The 13458-nt window shown below is 39.5% G+C and overlaps 3 protein-coding genes across 3 annotated transcripts; all 3 read right to left on the bottom strand.

The window, feature by feature from the left end:
- Window positions 1-808: 808 nt before the first annotated feature.
- LOC129956535 (uncharacterized) lies at window positions 809-1858 on the bottom strand. The gene has a single exon (XM_056068459.1). It carries the CDS (start codon window positions 1856-1858, stop codon window positions 809-811), a length of 1050 nt encoding a protein of 349 aa, XP_055924434.1.
- A 2758-nt stretch (window positions 1859-4616) lies between these two features.
- LOC129956534 (uncharacterized) lies at window positions 4617-5486 on the bottom strand. Its single transcript, XM_056068457.1, has one exon. The coding sequence runs from the start codon at window positions 5484-5486 to the stop codon at window positions 4617-4619; it is 870 nt and encodes a 289-aa protein (XP_055924432.1).
- A 4137-nt stretch (window positions 5487-9623) lies between these two features.
- LOC129956533 (uncharacterized) lies at window positions 9624-10559 on the bottom strand. Its single transcript, XM_056068456.1, has one exon. It carries the CDS (start codon window positions 10557-10559, stop codon window positions 9624-9626), a length of 936 nt encoding a protein of 311 aa, XP_055924431.1.
- Between the last annotated feature and the right edge of the window lie 2899 nt (window positions 10560-13458).

Here is a 13458-nt window from a genome sequence, read left to right as displayed (position 1 = left end):
TTTTTTACTGAAACAAAGAATTTGTTTTCAGTAATCATATTACAAAAAAGAGTCACTGAGCATTTATACCTTATGGGCAGTAAAGAATATCTTTCTTAATTTATGTAATATCTCAAGAATTTGTCAACAATTTTTTCAGATTCATCTTGAGCAGGTATATTACTTAACAATGTTTAATTTTAAATGCATCAAACATTAAGAAAATAAAATGAATCGTTTAAAATAATCGGTCGAAAACAGGTTAAAAAAATTACTTACACTTAAATTAAATTAAAAACGATGAACTTAAACTAACATAAATACAATTTAATTACAAAAGCATACAATTAACCTAAAAATAATTTAAATCGAGTCCGCTTCCGTTGAAATGTAAACAATCAGAATACAATGCGCATGCGTGAATTTTCAACGCCAGTTACGTTAACGCAAATGCGTGAATTTTTCTACGCCAGTTGGCGTAACGCTGTGTTGAGTAAAAATTTTTAATTTCCTTTAATCTGTTTTATTTTAATTCAAAAGTACTTCAGAATGAATCTGAAAGTTGGTTGGTTAGTTGGAGTTTTATGGCGCAAGAGCCATATCTGGCCATACTGCGCCAAGCAAAAGGTAAAATAGGCTTTACTAATCATTAAAATTACTTACAGCACAAAACGAGGATAAAAATTTCATAAAACATAATTGCATAACATTTATATATGTTAAAAGTAAACAACAAAATAACATTTTGAAAAGGAAGTAAAAAGGAAACGAATGATGGAAAGTCGTTAAAATTTTTAAAAAGGTAAGGCAAAAGAAATTTGCGGAAACATTAAATGTGATTTAAAAAGCCAATGGCTCTCAGAAAGTTAAAAATATTTGGGTGGTATTTCTCACCCACCAGTACTAATGACGTATGAAAATATTGGAGACGATGTGAATTAAAAGTAGGACATTCAATCAAGATGTGTTTTACACTAAAATCAACATGGCACGCCGGACAATTTGGTGCCCTTTCGCCAAAAATAAGGTACCTGTGCGTGAAACGTGTATGGCCCACACGGAGGCGAGTCAACATGACATCAGCTCTACGAATAGAGAGGACAGGCCACGGGCTAATGTCATTCTTCACTTCATGCAGTTTGTTATGGATCTGCAGATCCCATTTATTTTGCCAAGTTGAATAGATGTGATTATTGAAAGACCTCCTAATATCATTATAGGGAAGTGCTTGGTTCAAATACGACAATGCAGATTTTGCTGCAGAATCAGCCATTTCATTTCCATGAATGCCGACATGACTCGGAACCCAACAAAAAATTATTTGGAAATCCTCGTTTTGCAAGAGGCGCAAAAGGGATAAAATTCGTATTGCTGTTGGGTGCATGCGATTATGGTAGTGAGAAAGTGTTTCCAACGCACTCATGCTATCAGTATAAATTATAAATTTGCGCTGTGGCAAAGATGAGATCTTCTGTAGAGCGCAGAATATAGCAAGCAACTCAGCAGTAAATACTGAGCAACAATTATGAACCCGATGGTTCACTGTATCAGATGGAAATACTATGCCATAACCGACATGATCATCCGATTTCGAGCCATCTGTGAAAATTGGATTAAAAGAGAAATACCGATGGCGATGATAGAAAAAAAGCTGTTGGAAGACAGCAGGTGCAGTTGAGGATTTGTCGAAGCCTTTAAAAGGATTCACAAAAGATAATTTAGGGGTATCCCAAGGTGGAAAAATAAAAGAGTCAACAGTTTTAACATTAACAGTATTGAGATCCGAGTCACTTATGAGCATTTTGACTCTCTCACAGAATGGTAGAATGTGAGAGGGACGGGCACCGTACAGTCTACGAAGTCTACTCGTGAATGTCATTTGTCTTAAGGGGTGTTTAGAAATAGATTTTGTTCTGAAATAATATGAAGCAGAAATTTTCTGGCGTCTTAAATAAAGGGGCAACTGGTGACAAATAACATAAAGGCTTTCAATAGGGGAAGTACGGAACAAATCCTTAAAGCAGAATGGTGTACAGTATCCAGCCGCCGTAAGACAGATGATCGTGCTGAACCATACACCCGTAGTCAATGCGTGAAAGGACGATTGCATCATAAATACGGAGTAGGGAGGTCCGATCGGCACCCCAAGATGTTCTGGAAAGTACCTTCAAAATATTTAACATTTTCTCACACCTCATCCGCAAGTGTAAAATATGCGGAAGGAACGTGAGCTTCCGATCGAAAATTACGCCCAAGAACTGTATTTCACTCACCACTGGGATAGGTATATTTCTAATGTAAATATTCGGATCCGGGTGAATGATTCTCTTCCGGCAGAAGTGAACGCATCTACTCTTCTCAGGTGAGATTGCGTGTCCATTGTTGTTGCACCAAGCTACAACCTTAGTAACTGCACTTTGCAATTGTCGTTTTATGAGATTCATGTTGCTACTTTGACATGAGATCTGCAGATCATCAACATAAAGGGTACCATTAATAGACGAAGGCAAATGATTTAAAATCTGGTTCAGATGAATAATAAAAAGTGTGACACTGAGGACACTTCCTTGTGGAACTCCCTCAGCTTGAATAAAATGATTAGAGTAAAAGTTGCCAATTCGAACATGAAAAGTACGTCTTGATAAAAAGTTTTGTAAAAATATGGGCAAGTTACCCCTAAAACCTAGATTAAAAAGGGTTGAAAGTATGCAGTAGCGCCATGTACGGTCGTATGCCTTCTTAATGTCAAAAAATATGGAAACTATGTGGTTTCTTCTCACAAAGGCATTGCGTATTTGGGTTTCCAGTAATACTAGGTTGTCAAAAGTAGAGCGACCTCTACGGAAACCACTCTGCAACGGGGAGATGCATCCTTGTTTCTCTAGTTTGAAAGTTAGACGAGCATTGACCATGCGCTCGAAGGTCTTACAGAGGCAGTTTGTAAGAGCAATCGGTCTGTAGTTCAGAGGGACAGATGGTTCTTTGCCGGGCTTTAAGATAGGAATCACAATAGCTTCACGCCATTGTGAAGGGTATTTCTGCTCAGTCCATATTCTGTTAAAAAGCAGCAACAGATTGGAAAGGGAAATGGTATTCAAATGGCGGAGCATGTTATACGTGATTCCATCTGGCCCAGGACTGGTATCATGGACTTGAGACAAGGCCATTTCCAATTCAATCATCCGGAATTCACAATTATATGGAATGGTACCTCGTGCTTTCAAGTTCAAACGCAACCTTTCCGCGCGATTCTTAATTACCAGAAATTCAGGGCTGGAAGAATCAGTTGCGGAAACCTGTGCAAACGCTTTGCCGAGAATGTTAGCAACGTCTAATGGGTTCGAATACATCATATTACCGGTTTGTAAAACAGGAATAGAAGTTTCGTTATAGATACCATTAGCGGCCTTTACCTTTTTCCATAAAAGTTTACTGGAAGTAGTGGATGTGATGGATGAGACAAATTTTGTCCATGATTCTCTCTGACTGCGGCGCCGAATGTGGCGAGCTAGCGCTTTGGCTCTTTTAAAAGCGATAAAATTCTCAGTCGTAGGGTACCTTCTAAATCGATTCCAGAATTTCTTCTGATTTTTATGACTGTCGCGACAAGCTTCATTCCACCACGGTCTACGAAATTTTCTTAGACGTGGGGATGTTTTCGGAATGGTGGTGTTCGCGGCGTTCATTATCTTATCAATGACATTTTGTACTGCTTTCGAAATATCTGCATCACTGACCATAGCTTCATTGATAACTGCTAATTGTGAGAATGCAGTCCAATCTGCCCGCTGGAATAGAAAACGCGGGGGACATATAGCCGCACCGCCACTATCAGCGTGGGAGATTATTAGGGGGAAATTATCGCTATTGTGCAGATCCTCCCCTACTGTCAAATTCAACATTGGTAGTAGTTCGGGAGAGCATAAGGCTAGGTCAAGACAGTGGAAGCTACGTGTGGGCGCATGAAAGTACGTTTGCTCGTCATTATTGAGCAGACAGAGACAGTTGTTAGCAATAAACTGTTCGATCTGCTGCCCACGGGAGTTGGTACTATCCGAGCCCCACAAAGTACTATGTCCATTGAAGTCGCCAAATAAAATGAAGGGTGACGGAAGATAGATGCAGCAGACTGTGACCAAATACCGTATATGGACCTGCACAGCCACAGCCTGAAGAGATGTATGTAAAATAAGAGGAGTGTTCGGATAAAGGTTTGAAGTGAAGATGCAGACTCCTCCAGAACCATGAGATCCAGTGCCTGCATCTTTCCGAACACAATTATATCCGCGTAATTTTAGTGGAATGTTGGGTGTCAAAAAGGTTTCCTGAACACCGAAACAGACAAGATGAAAATTGTTTAAGATGTACTTAATGTCAGGAAGTTTGGACCGAATGCCGCGACAATTCCAAGAAAGGAAGGTACCCATTAAGAAATAGAATTTGGCGGAGAACGATTACAGGCATTAGTTGGAGTTGCTTGGATTTCGCAACTCATCTCCAGGTCATCATCGTCCTCTGATGGATGCAATGTAATATCTGGGCTATTTAAAGTGCCACCAAAAATTGATGATAAGTCCTTGTGGACAACACCTTTTTTCGCTAGCCCTAAGGCGACAGAATTTTTTGAAGAAGATCTTTTAAGTTTTAATGGGAGTTCTGATTTTGAAATGCCATTTTTCGCAAGCTTTAACTTCTGCGAGTTCTTTGTTCTTTGGTGCTCTTTTTGATTTCGGGGGTTCCAAGTCTCGAGTGGGATTACTTTTTATAGATTCCTCAGAATCAGACTCTGATATATTTGTAGGGCTATTAGTTTTAACAGTTCGTTTCAAACAATTTTCACAAGAACAGTTTGAGCAAAAATTTTTTAGCACAGCCGAGGCATAACTGACACCAGGAGTAGGGGTTTGGGATTCAATTTTACGTCTGGCTTCAGGATAAGTTATATTTTCTTTTATTTTTAAAGTTGTGACCTGTTTTTCTAAGTGCCAGCGTGGGCAAGATCGAGCATACGAAGGGTGATCTCCGCCGCAGTTCACGCACTTTTCTTTTGCGTTACATTGCTGGCTATCATGCCCTTTTTCAGCACAACGGGCACATGCGAGTGTCCCGCGGCAATTAATTTTCGAGTGGCCAAATCGCTGGCACTGAAAGCACCTCAATGGATTTGGTATAAATTGGCGAACTGGTAACTTGATATACCCTGCATAAATATATTCAGGCAGATTAGGAGTATGAAAAGTGAGTACGAAATGTTTTGTGGGGAGGAGTTGCCCATCACGTCGAATTGATATTTGCCGAACATGAGTCACTCCTTGCTTTTTAAGTTCAGCAGATGTCTCTTCAAGAGGAACATTAAATAATTCTCCGCAGGTTATAACGCCTTTGGAGAAGTTGAGAGATGAGTGAGGACTCACCGATATCGGTATATTAGCAAGAGCTTTCAATTTCATAAGTTGTTGGGATTGCTTTTTGGAATCTATCTCCAATAACAAGTCCCCAGAACGCATTTTTTTAACAGATTTCACCTCGCCGACGGTCGCAAAAATTGCTTTTTGAACTAGGAAAGGAGATACGTTATGGAAAGTTTCATTGCTTTCAGATATTCGTTTTATTATGAAGAAAGTATCAAAATGATCAACATTAGGAACTTTGAATACTTTACGCCCACTGAAGGGAGATTTTCGAGAAGAGCCCATACGATATTGATGGGGATTCGGGCCCGACGGCACCACCCACCACGGAGTCCAACAAGGGAAGGCAGCCACCGGCTCTGGCCAATCCCAGCCTCGGCGCTTACCCTAGCGCTAGCCGGAACCTATACGCTCGGAGTTACCCCCGGGGACAGTGACCACCCTTAACGCCAAGCCCAAGGAGTAACCCCTTCGCTTGATCCCTAGCATCCTAAACTCGCAATTGTATGGAGAGGTACTTTGGTCATTGAAACACAACGGCAACTGTTCCGCGCGATTCTTAATTGCTAGATAATCAGAGCTGTAAGAATCAACTGCGGGAACTCGTGCGAACGTTTGTCCGAGTATATTGGCTACGTCTGATGGGACACTATACATCAAATTTCCCGATTTCAAAACAGGAATAGAAAATTCGGTATAAATCCCATTTACGGCTTTCACCTTCTTCCATTGGAAGGAGACGGACGCTCTGATGACTCTAGCAGTTGCAAGAGTGTTTTTAGTGATAGGAATTCTTACAATGAAAGAGCCGTTTGCGGTTCTGAATTTATAAATGATATTAACAGTCACTGTAGGTTACTAAAGAGTTGGAAGAGTAAATTAAACACAGCTGAGTGTGAAGTATATCAAATCAATAAAAAGTCAAAGGGAGTTAGTAGTCCATCGGAAAAAGCAGAGCTACTGAATAGTTTAGATAACCAAAATATATTACTTAGGATCTCTCAAGTACAACTAAAAAACGCAAAACTATGCATCAGGAAAAGCTGCCATGAACACGATGGAGATAGAAACGTATGTGGATACATCTCCATGTCTCAGGAAAGAATGCTAAGACTCAACTACACTGCTTCGACCTTCATTGACACATTACAAGAGATGAAGGAAAATAAATTAGAACATACAGCCCAGTATCTTGAGGACTACGCCAAATTGAAGGAAATACAAGCGGATATCAGGAATATCGCAAATGAACTAGATGACTTAACCCCCTGCCCTATGGAAAACTGTGTAAGGCATACCCCCGACAACGCAAAGCAGCCTCCACAGACAGAAAACCTCGAGCATACAACAGAGAAAGAAGTTGCTGTTATGGATATTGATAACACACCAGAGAAAAACAAGAAGAAAAATTCTGATACTGATGATAACTATCAAGTGGTTAACCCTAGAAAAGCCGCCAAAATAAGGAAAATCGAGGAAAAGCAAGAAAGTATGGACACATCAAATAGATTCGAGTACTAAATCAAATTCAGGAAAACCAAGAAAAAATCATAAACAGACCAGCAGCCATAAATTTGAAACTTTCAAGTAATTACAACATAATTTTACAAGAAATCCATAGAAAATTCCCCCAAACCGAAAATAAGCTGATAAGAAATATGATAGCAATTAACCCAGCAACAGAAAATGAAAATCCCAAATCATCGAATTTCTAACAGAAAAGAAAGAAGAATTTGTACTATCTGAAAATCAAGATGAAAGACCAATAAAAGTCATCCTAAAAGGTCTCCCAGTAAATGCAGAAAAAGAAGAAATTATAAAAAGAATTAGAAGAAAGAAATTACAAGATAAATAGAATATCCCAGCTCAGAAACTTCAAGTTGCAATCCCTCTACCCAATATTCCTCCTAGAAATAAAGAAGACTGAAAATGCCCAAAATATATTTAATGAAAAATCCCTTCTTCATCTCAGAATCAGAATAGAAAGCTACAGAAGAAAAACGACTGCTACCATGTGCTACAACTATGCCGGCTTCTTCCATGCAACAAGAAATTGCAGAATGACACCGAAATGCATCAGATGTGGTGGTACCCACGCAACCAGGGATTGTAACATCACGGAAAAAATCAAAGATCCAGTGTGTGTAAATTGCAACGAAACTGGACACACAGCTGCCTGGAAAGGATGCTCCGAATTCCCCAAACTTACAACCTCCAACGGAAGAATCTCCTACGCAGAAATAACCAAGAAAAACCAAGCAAAACAAGACCCAAAACCCATCTCCCCACCCAGCAAACAGAACACGGAGCCCACTTTGGCGGCTAATGAAGAAATCCCATCACTCAAAGAAACCATGCAAATAATAAGAGAACTTAAAGAAATACTTCAGGAATTCCCCAAATTAATGGAAGCAGTTAAACTCGCAAGGAAAACTAATGATAAAGAAGAGAAAAAGCTGATTATCCGAAATGCGCTGATCGGTTAAGTCCCTACAGAAGTCAAGACATTCCACTGCAATAACCCAGCTTTCTGATTGGTCCCCCAGGTACAAAAGTTTATCCGATTCCGGACCCTCTTCAAGACCAAAGTGCTCCATGCTTCACCCTCTCCTACTCCTTTGACCGTCTGCTTTGCTATTGGCTGAGACATCACACCCACTCTCCTTGACCTGCCATGCGACTTTTCCTCAGTCGACTTTGCCTCATTTCTCCTTCCACCATCGCAGGAGACGTATCCAGTCCATGTTAAGTTATCTAAAGCCAGGTCATCCTTATTCTTACTAGGTTGGAGGTAGCCCATCTCGGGCAGGTACTCCGTTAATCGTTGCTATTTTCACCTTCTTCCATAGATGTTTACTGCAAGTAGAGGATGTAATAGACGATACAAATTTTATCCAACATTTCCTTTGACTATTACGCCGTATGCGACGGGCTATGGCTTTCGCTCGTTTAAAGGCTACAAGGTTTTCTGTCGTAGGATATCTCCTGAAAGTATTCCATCGCTTTTTCTGGTTTTTATAGCTATTTCGACAAGCATCATTCCACCATGGCCTTCGGAATTTTCTTGGACGTGATGAGCTCTTAGGGATACTATTATTAGCGGAATTCATTATGACATCAATTACATGTTGAACGGCCTCCGAAATGTCTTCGGAACTAACCATTTCCTGAGTGATAACTGCTAGTTTCGAGAAATTATCCCAGTTTGCCCGTTGAAATAAGAAACGCGGAGGCTGATGAACCACACCGCCTCTATCAGCATGGGTAACAATAACTGGGAAATGATCACTATCATATAATTCTTCGCTAACTTCGAAGGTTAAGAACGACAACAATTCTGGAGAACATATAACAAGATCGAGACTATGGAAGGTGCGTGTGGGTTCGTGGAAGTATGTTGTTTCATCATTATTAAGTAGACAGAGATTGTTATTTGAAATTAACTGTTCAATCTGTCTTCCTCTAGAATTAGCATTCACCGAACCCCACAAAGTACTGTGTCCATTAAAGTCACCAAGCATAATAAAAGGCGGAGGAAGTTGGTCTACCAAACTGTCCAGATCATGCTGAAGAATGACATCATGAGGTGGTAAATATATGCAACAAACTGTGACCAATGTTCGTATGTGAATTTGTACAGCCACAGCCTGCAGAGATGTATGTAATGTGACAGTTGTGCTCGGATAAATATTAGATGTGAAGATACAGACTCCTCCAGAACTGCGAGATCCAGTGTCTGCATCTTTCCGAACGCAGTTATACCCGCGCAATTTGATGGGAATGTTAGGTGACAAGAAAGTTTCCTGAGCACCGAAACAAATTGGATGAAACTGATTGAACATGGACTTGATGTCGTGAAGTTTTGGACGAATGCCGCGACAATTCCACGAAAGAAAAGTACCCATTAAGAAAGTTTATTTTGGGGAGAGGTATTTGAGACGGTAGTTGGAGAGTGCGTGGCATCGCAACTCATTTGAAGTTCTTCATCATCCTCCTCAGACGGATGTAGTGTTATAAGGTCGGGGCTCTTCGACATGCCACCAAAAATAGATGCAAGGTCTCTATGGACCACACCCTGATTTGCAAGCCCCAGAGCAACAGAATTTTTGATTTTGTTAATTTTGCCTTTAATTTTTCTGGAATGTTAGATTTCGAAAGTTTCAGCTTAAGTGATCTCTGCGATTTGGATGATGTTTTGCGTTTTGTGGGCTTATCTGTGTCTGGAACACTATTTTAGGATGGTTCAGTTTCTGACTCTGATGTTTTTTCAACAATTTTTGTTTTGTTGGTAAACTTAATACAATTCATGCAGGAGCAGTTTGTACAGAATTTTCCCGGAACTGGAACTTTTGCAGCTGTAGCATAACTTAGACCTGGCTTAGGTGTTTGAGCGAGGATCTTTCTTTTTGCCTCTACATAGGATATTTGTTCCTTAGTCTTCAATGCAATGATATTTTTCTCCAACTGCCAACGCGGACAAGATCTAGAAAAGGATGTGTGATCGCCGTTGCAGTTAACACATTTTTCTTGAGCCGTACACTGCTGGCTGTCGAGTCCTTTCTCTGCACAACGGGCGCAAGTGGGTGTCCCAAGGCAGGAAATTTTAGAATGCCCAAATCGCTGGCACTGATAACATCGCAGAGGATTAGGAATAAAGGGTCGCACAGCCAATTTCATGTAGCCTGCTTTAACCTTTTCTGGCAATGTTGGAGATTGGAAAGTGAGAACAAGGTGTTTTGTGGGGAGGAGTTGTCCATCTCGTCGGATAAAGATACGACGCACATGAGTTACTCCCTCAGATTTCAGGTCTTTCGTAATTTCTTCAATCGTAGAATGATACAACTCCCCACAGGTTATAACACCCTTTGAGGAATTAAGGGAAGAATGAGTGCTCACGTCAATAGGAATTGTAGCCAAAGCTTTCTTTTTTAAAATTTGATGGGATTGTTTTTGAGTACCAACTTCCACAAGTAGGTCACCAGAACGAAGTTTACGGATGGATGGTACTTCTCCAATTACGCTCACAATAGCTTTCTCGACAAGGAATGGCGAAACCGTATGAAATGTTTCCTTTGTGTCAGACAAACGCTTGATGACAAAAAAATGATCAAAATAGGTTTGTTTAGTTTTTGTGATTTCCGTTCGTTGCTGAAAGTTTTTAGGCCCCATGCGATATGAATTGGGTTTCGGGTCCCGACGGCACCGCCCATTCCCAGCCTCGGCGCTTACCCTAGCGCTAATCGGTACCTATACGCTCGGAGTTACCCCCGGGGACAGTGACCACCCTTAACGCCAAGCCCAAGGAGTAACCCTTTCGCTTGATTCCTAGCACACTAATCACTCCTGTGGCTAGCGACCAACCGATTGATACACCGGGGACCAGAGTGCACCGCCCGTCTAATGGGTCGCCACGCACGGCAAACATGTGGGGGTATTTGCTGTCCATGAGAAGCAGGAAGCAAACAGAGCGGCGACAGCTTCTGATGGAGAGCTACCCTCGAGGGAAAGAAGAAAGGAGACAGTAGAAGGCGCAGTGGAGAGTAAACATAAAGGGAGTAAAGATCCCTGGGAACCTCGGGTTGGGACACCTGTACTCACCTATAATAGGTGAGCCCCTGAGGGGAAAGAAAAATGGGATTTGGCAATGAAGGAAGAAATTGAAATGATAGAAAAACAAAATGTCTGGGAATTAGTAGATCCACCTCGTGATAAGACGATAATAGGGAGTAAGTGGGTTTATAATATTAAACATGACGAGAATAACAAACCCAAGAAACATAAAGCTAGACTCGTAGCATTAGGGTTTAAACAAAAAGCTGGAATCGATTATAATGAAACCTTTTCTCCGGTTGTAAATTTTTCAATTGTGAAATTATTGTTTATCTTATTGGTATGTTTGTTGAAATGGTATCATGTACAAGTTGATGTAAAGTCTGCATTTTTGTATGGAAAATTAAATGAATTAGTTTATTTAAAGCAGCCTCCAGGACCTATAGTGAAAGGACAAGAAGAAAAAGTTTACTTACTACATGAGTCTCTATATGGTTTGCATCAAAGTAGCAGATATTGTAATGATGAACTAAACGGTATTCTTCATGATTTAAATTTTAAAAAATTATCGTGGCCAAATTGTGTGTATCAGAATAACGATATCATTTTAGTTTTATATGTAGATATTATTATATTTGGAAAATGTATAAATAAGATTAACAAAGCTAGAGCCCTAATTAAAAATAAATTAGATTTAACTGAACTAGGTCCAGTGAAGTTTTTATTGGGAGTTAATTTTGAAATGAATAATAATTCATTATTTATACATCAAAAAACTTACATAGAGAAGTTAATGTCAAACTTTAAAGATCTTCCAAAATCTTGCGTTAATTTACCTATAAAACTAGGTATTAAACTTCCGGATAAAATTGAAGAAAAAGTTTCCTTATAGGTCTTTAATTGGCTGTTTATCTTTTTTGGCTGATAGGACAAGACCTGATATTAGTTTTTCAGTAAATTTGATGTCACAATTCTCCAACGGTTCTACTTTCGAACATTGGAGAATTGTAGCTGATATAATGAATTATTTATTTAGAACAAAAGATTATAAAATTAATCTTTCAAATGTTAAAAATGCAAGGTTAACTTGTTATACGGATGCTAATTGGGGCTGCAGCTTGACAAATCGTTATTCCACTAGTGGATATTTAATAAAATTTGCATATGTAATATATAGTTGGCGTTCAAGTAAGCAAAAGTGCATTGCACTAAGCTCAATGGAATCTGAGTTCATCGCCTTATGTGAAAGTGCTAAAGAAATAGTTTGGTTTTCTCGAGTAATTAATGAACTTCAAGTTTTACCTAATAAAATTGTGCCTAGAATATATTGTGATAACCAGGCAGCAATTTATTTTTCCAAAAATAATTGTGAAAATTTTAAAACTAAGCATATAGATATACGATACAAATTCATTAGAAGTTTCATTGAGGAAAATTTAATTGATTTATGTTATGTTGAATCGAAACGAAATCTGTCAGATTTCTTAACAAAACCATTGTTAATAAATAAATTTAAAGAAATTATAAAACTCCTATTTTTCAAGGGAGTAACTTACACGACTGTGGGGCTTATGTTGGTAATCAGTCGTGGGATCATTATGAGCCGTAAGGTAGCTCATAATGAAAAGAGCCGTAAGGTAGCAGATGAATTCAGATGGCATTGAGCTCACGATATAAGTGTATTTATATAGACGAAAAGACGATGGAAAGAGTTACACGGAGATGGCTATAGATGACATGTAGAATACGTGATGGAAGAAACGTATTTAAGCCAGAATTCCCTCTGGCTACATCGGCGAATGCAGCGAGCATAAGCTCTGGCTCACTTAAATGCAACAAGATTTTCCATTGTTGGGTATCTGCGAAATTTGTTCCAAAGCTGTTTTTGTTTCCTATAACTGTCGTCACAAGCCTTGTTCCACCACGGTCTGCGGAATTTCCGTAGACGGGGTGAGATTTTAGGGATACTTTTATTTACAGCTTTCATAATGCAATCATAGAACAATCTGTACTGCTGTCGAGATATCTGCTATGTTAATCACATTTTCAGTAATTTTGGCCAGTTGTGAGAAATGAGTCCAATTCGCATGCTGGAATAGGAAGCGAGGTCGACCTTGAGTCTTACCACCACCATCAGCATGGGATACTAATACAGGGAAATGTTCACTCTCATGTAAATCGTTTCCAACTGTAAAATTTAGCAACGGAAAAGAACTGGTGAACATATGGCGAGATCTAAACTGTGAAAGGTGCGTAAGGGTCCGTGGAAGTAAGTTTTCTCTTCATTATTCAGCAAACAGAGAGCATTATTAGTAATGAACTGCTCAATCTGTCGCCCACGCGAATTTGTGCTATGCGAACCGCACAAGGTACTATGGCCATTGAAATCACCAAGTAAGATAAATGGTGCTGGAAGTTGCTCTACTAAAGTGTCAAGATCTTTTTGACTGATTGAATCATTAGGTGGTAAATAAACACAACATACTGTAATTAATGTTCGTACATGTACTTGAATAGC

This window comes from Argiope bruennichi, chromosome 11 (assembly GCF_947563725.1).
Source record: "Argiope bruennichi chromosome 11, qqArgBrue1.1, whole genome shotgun sequence".
Lineage (NCBI taxonomy): Eukaryota > Metazoa > Arthropoda > Arachnida > Araneae > Araneidae > Argiope > Argiope bruennichi.
This window is presented reverse-complemented; position numbering and strand designations above follow the sequence as displayed.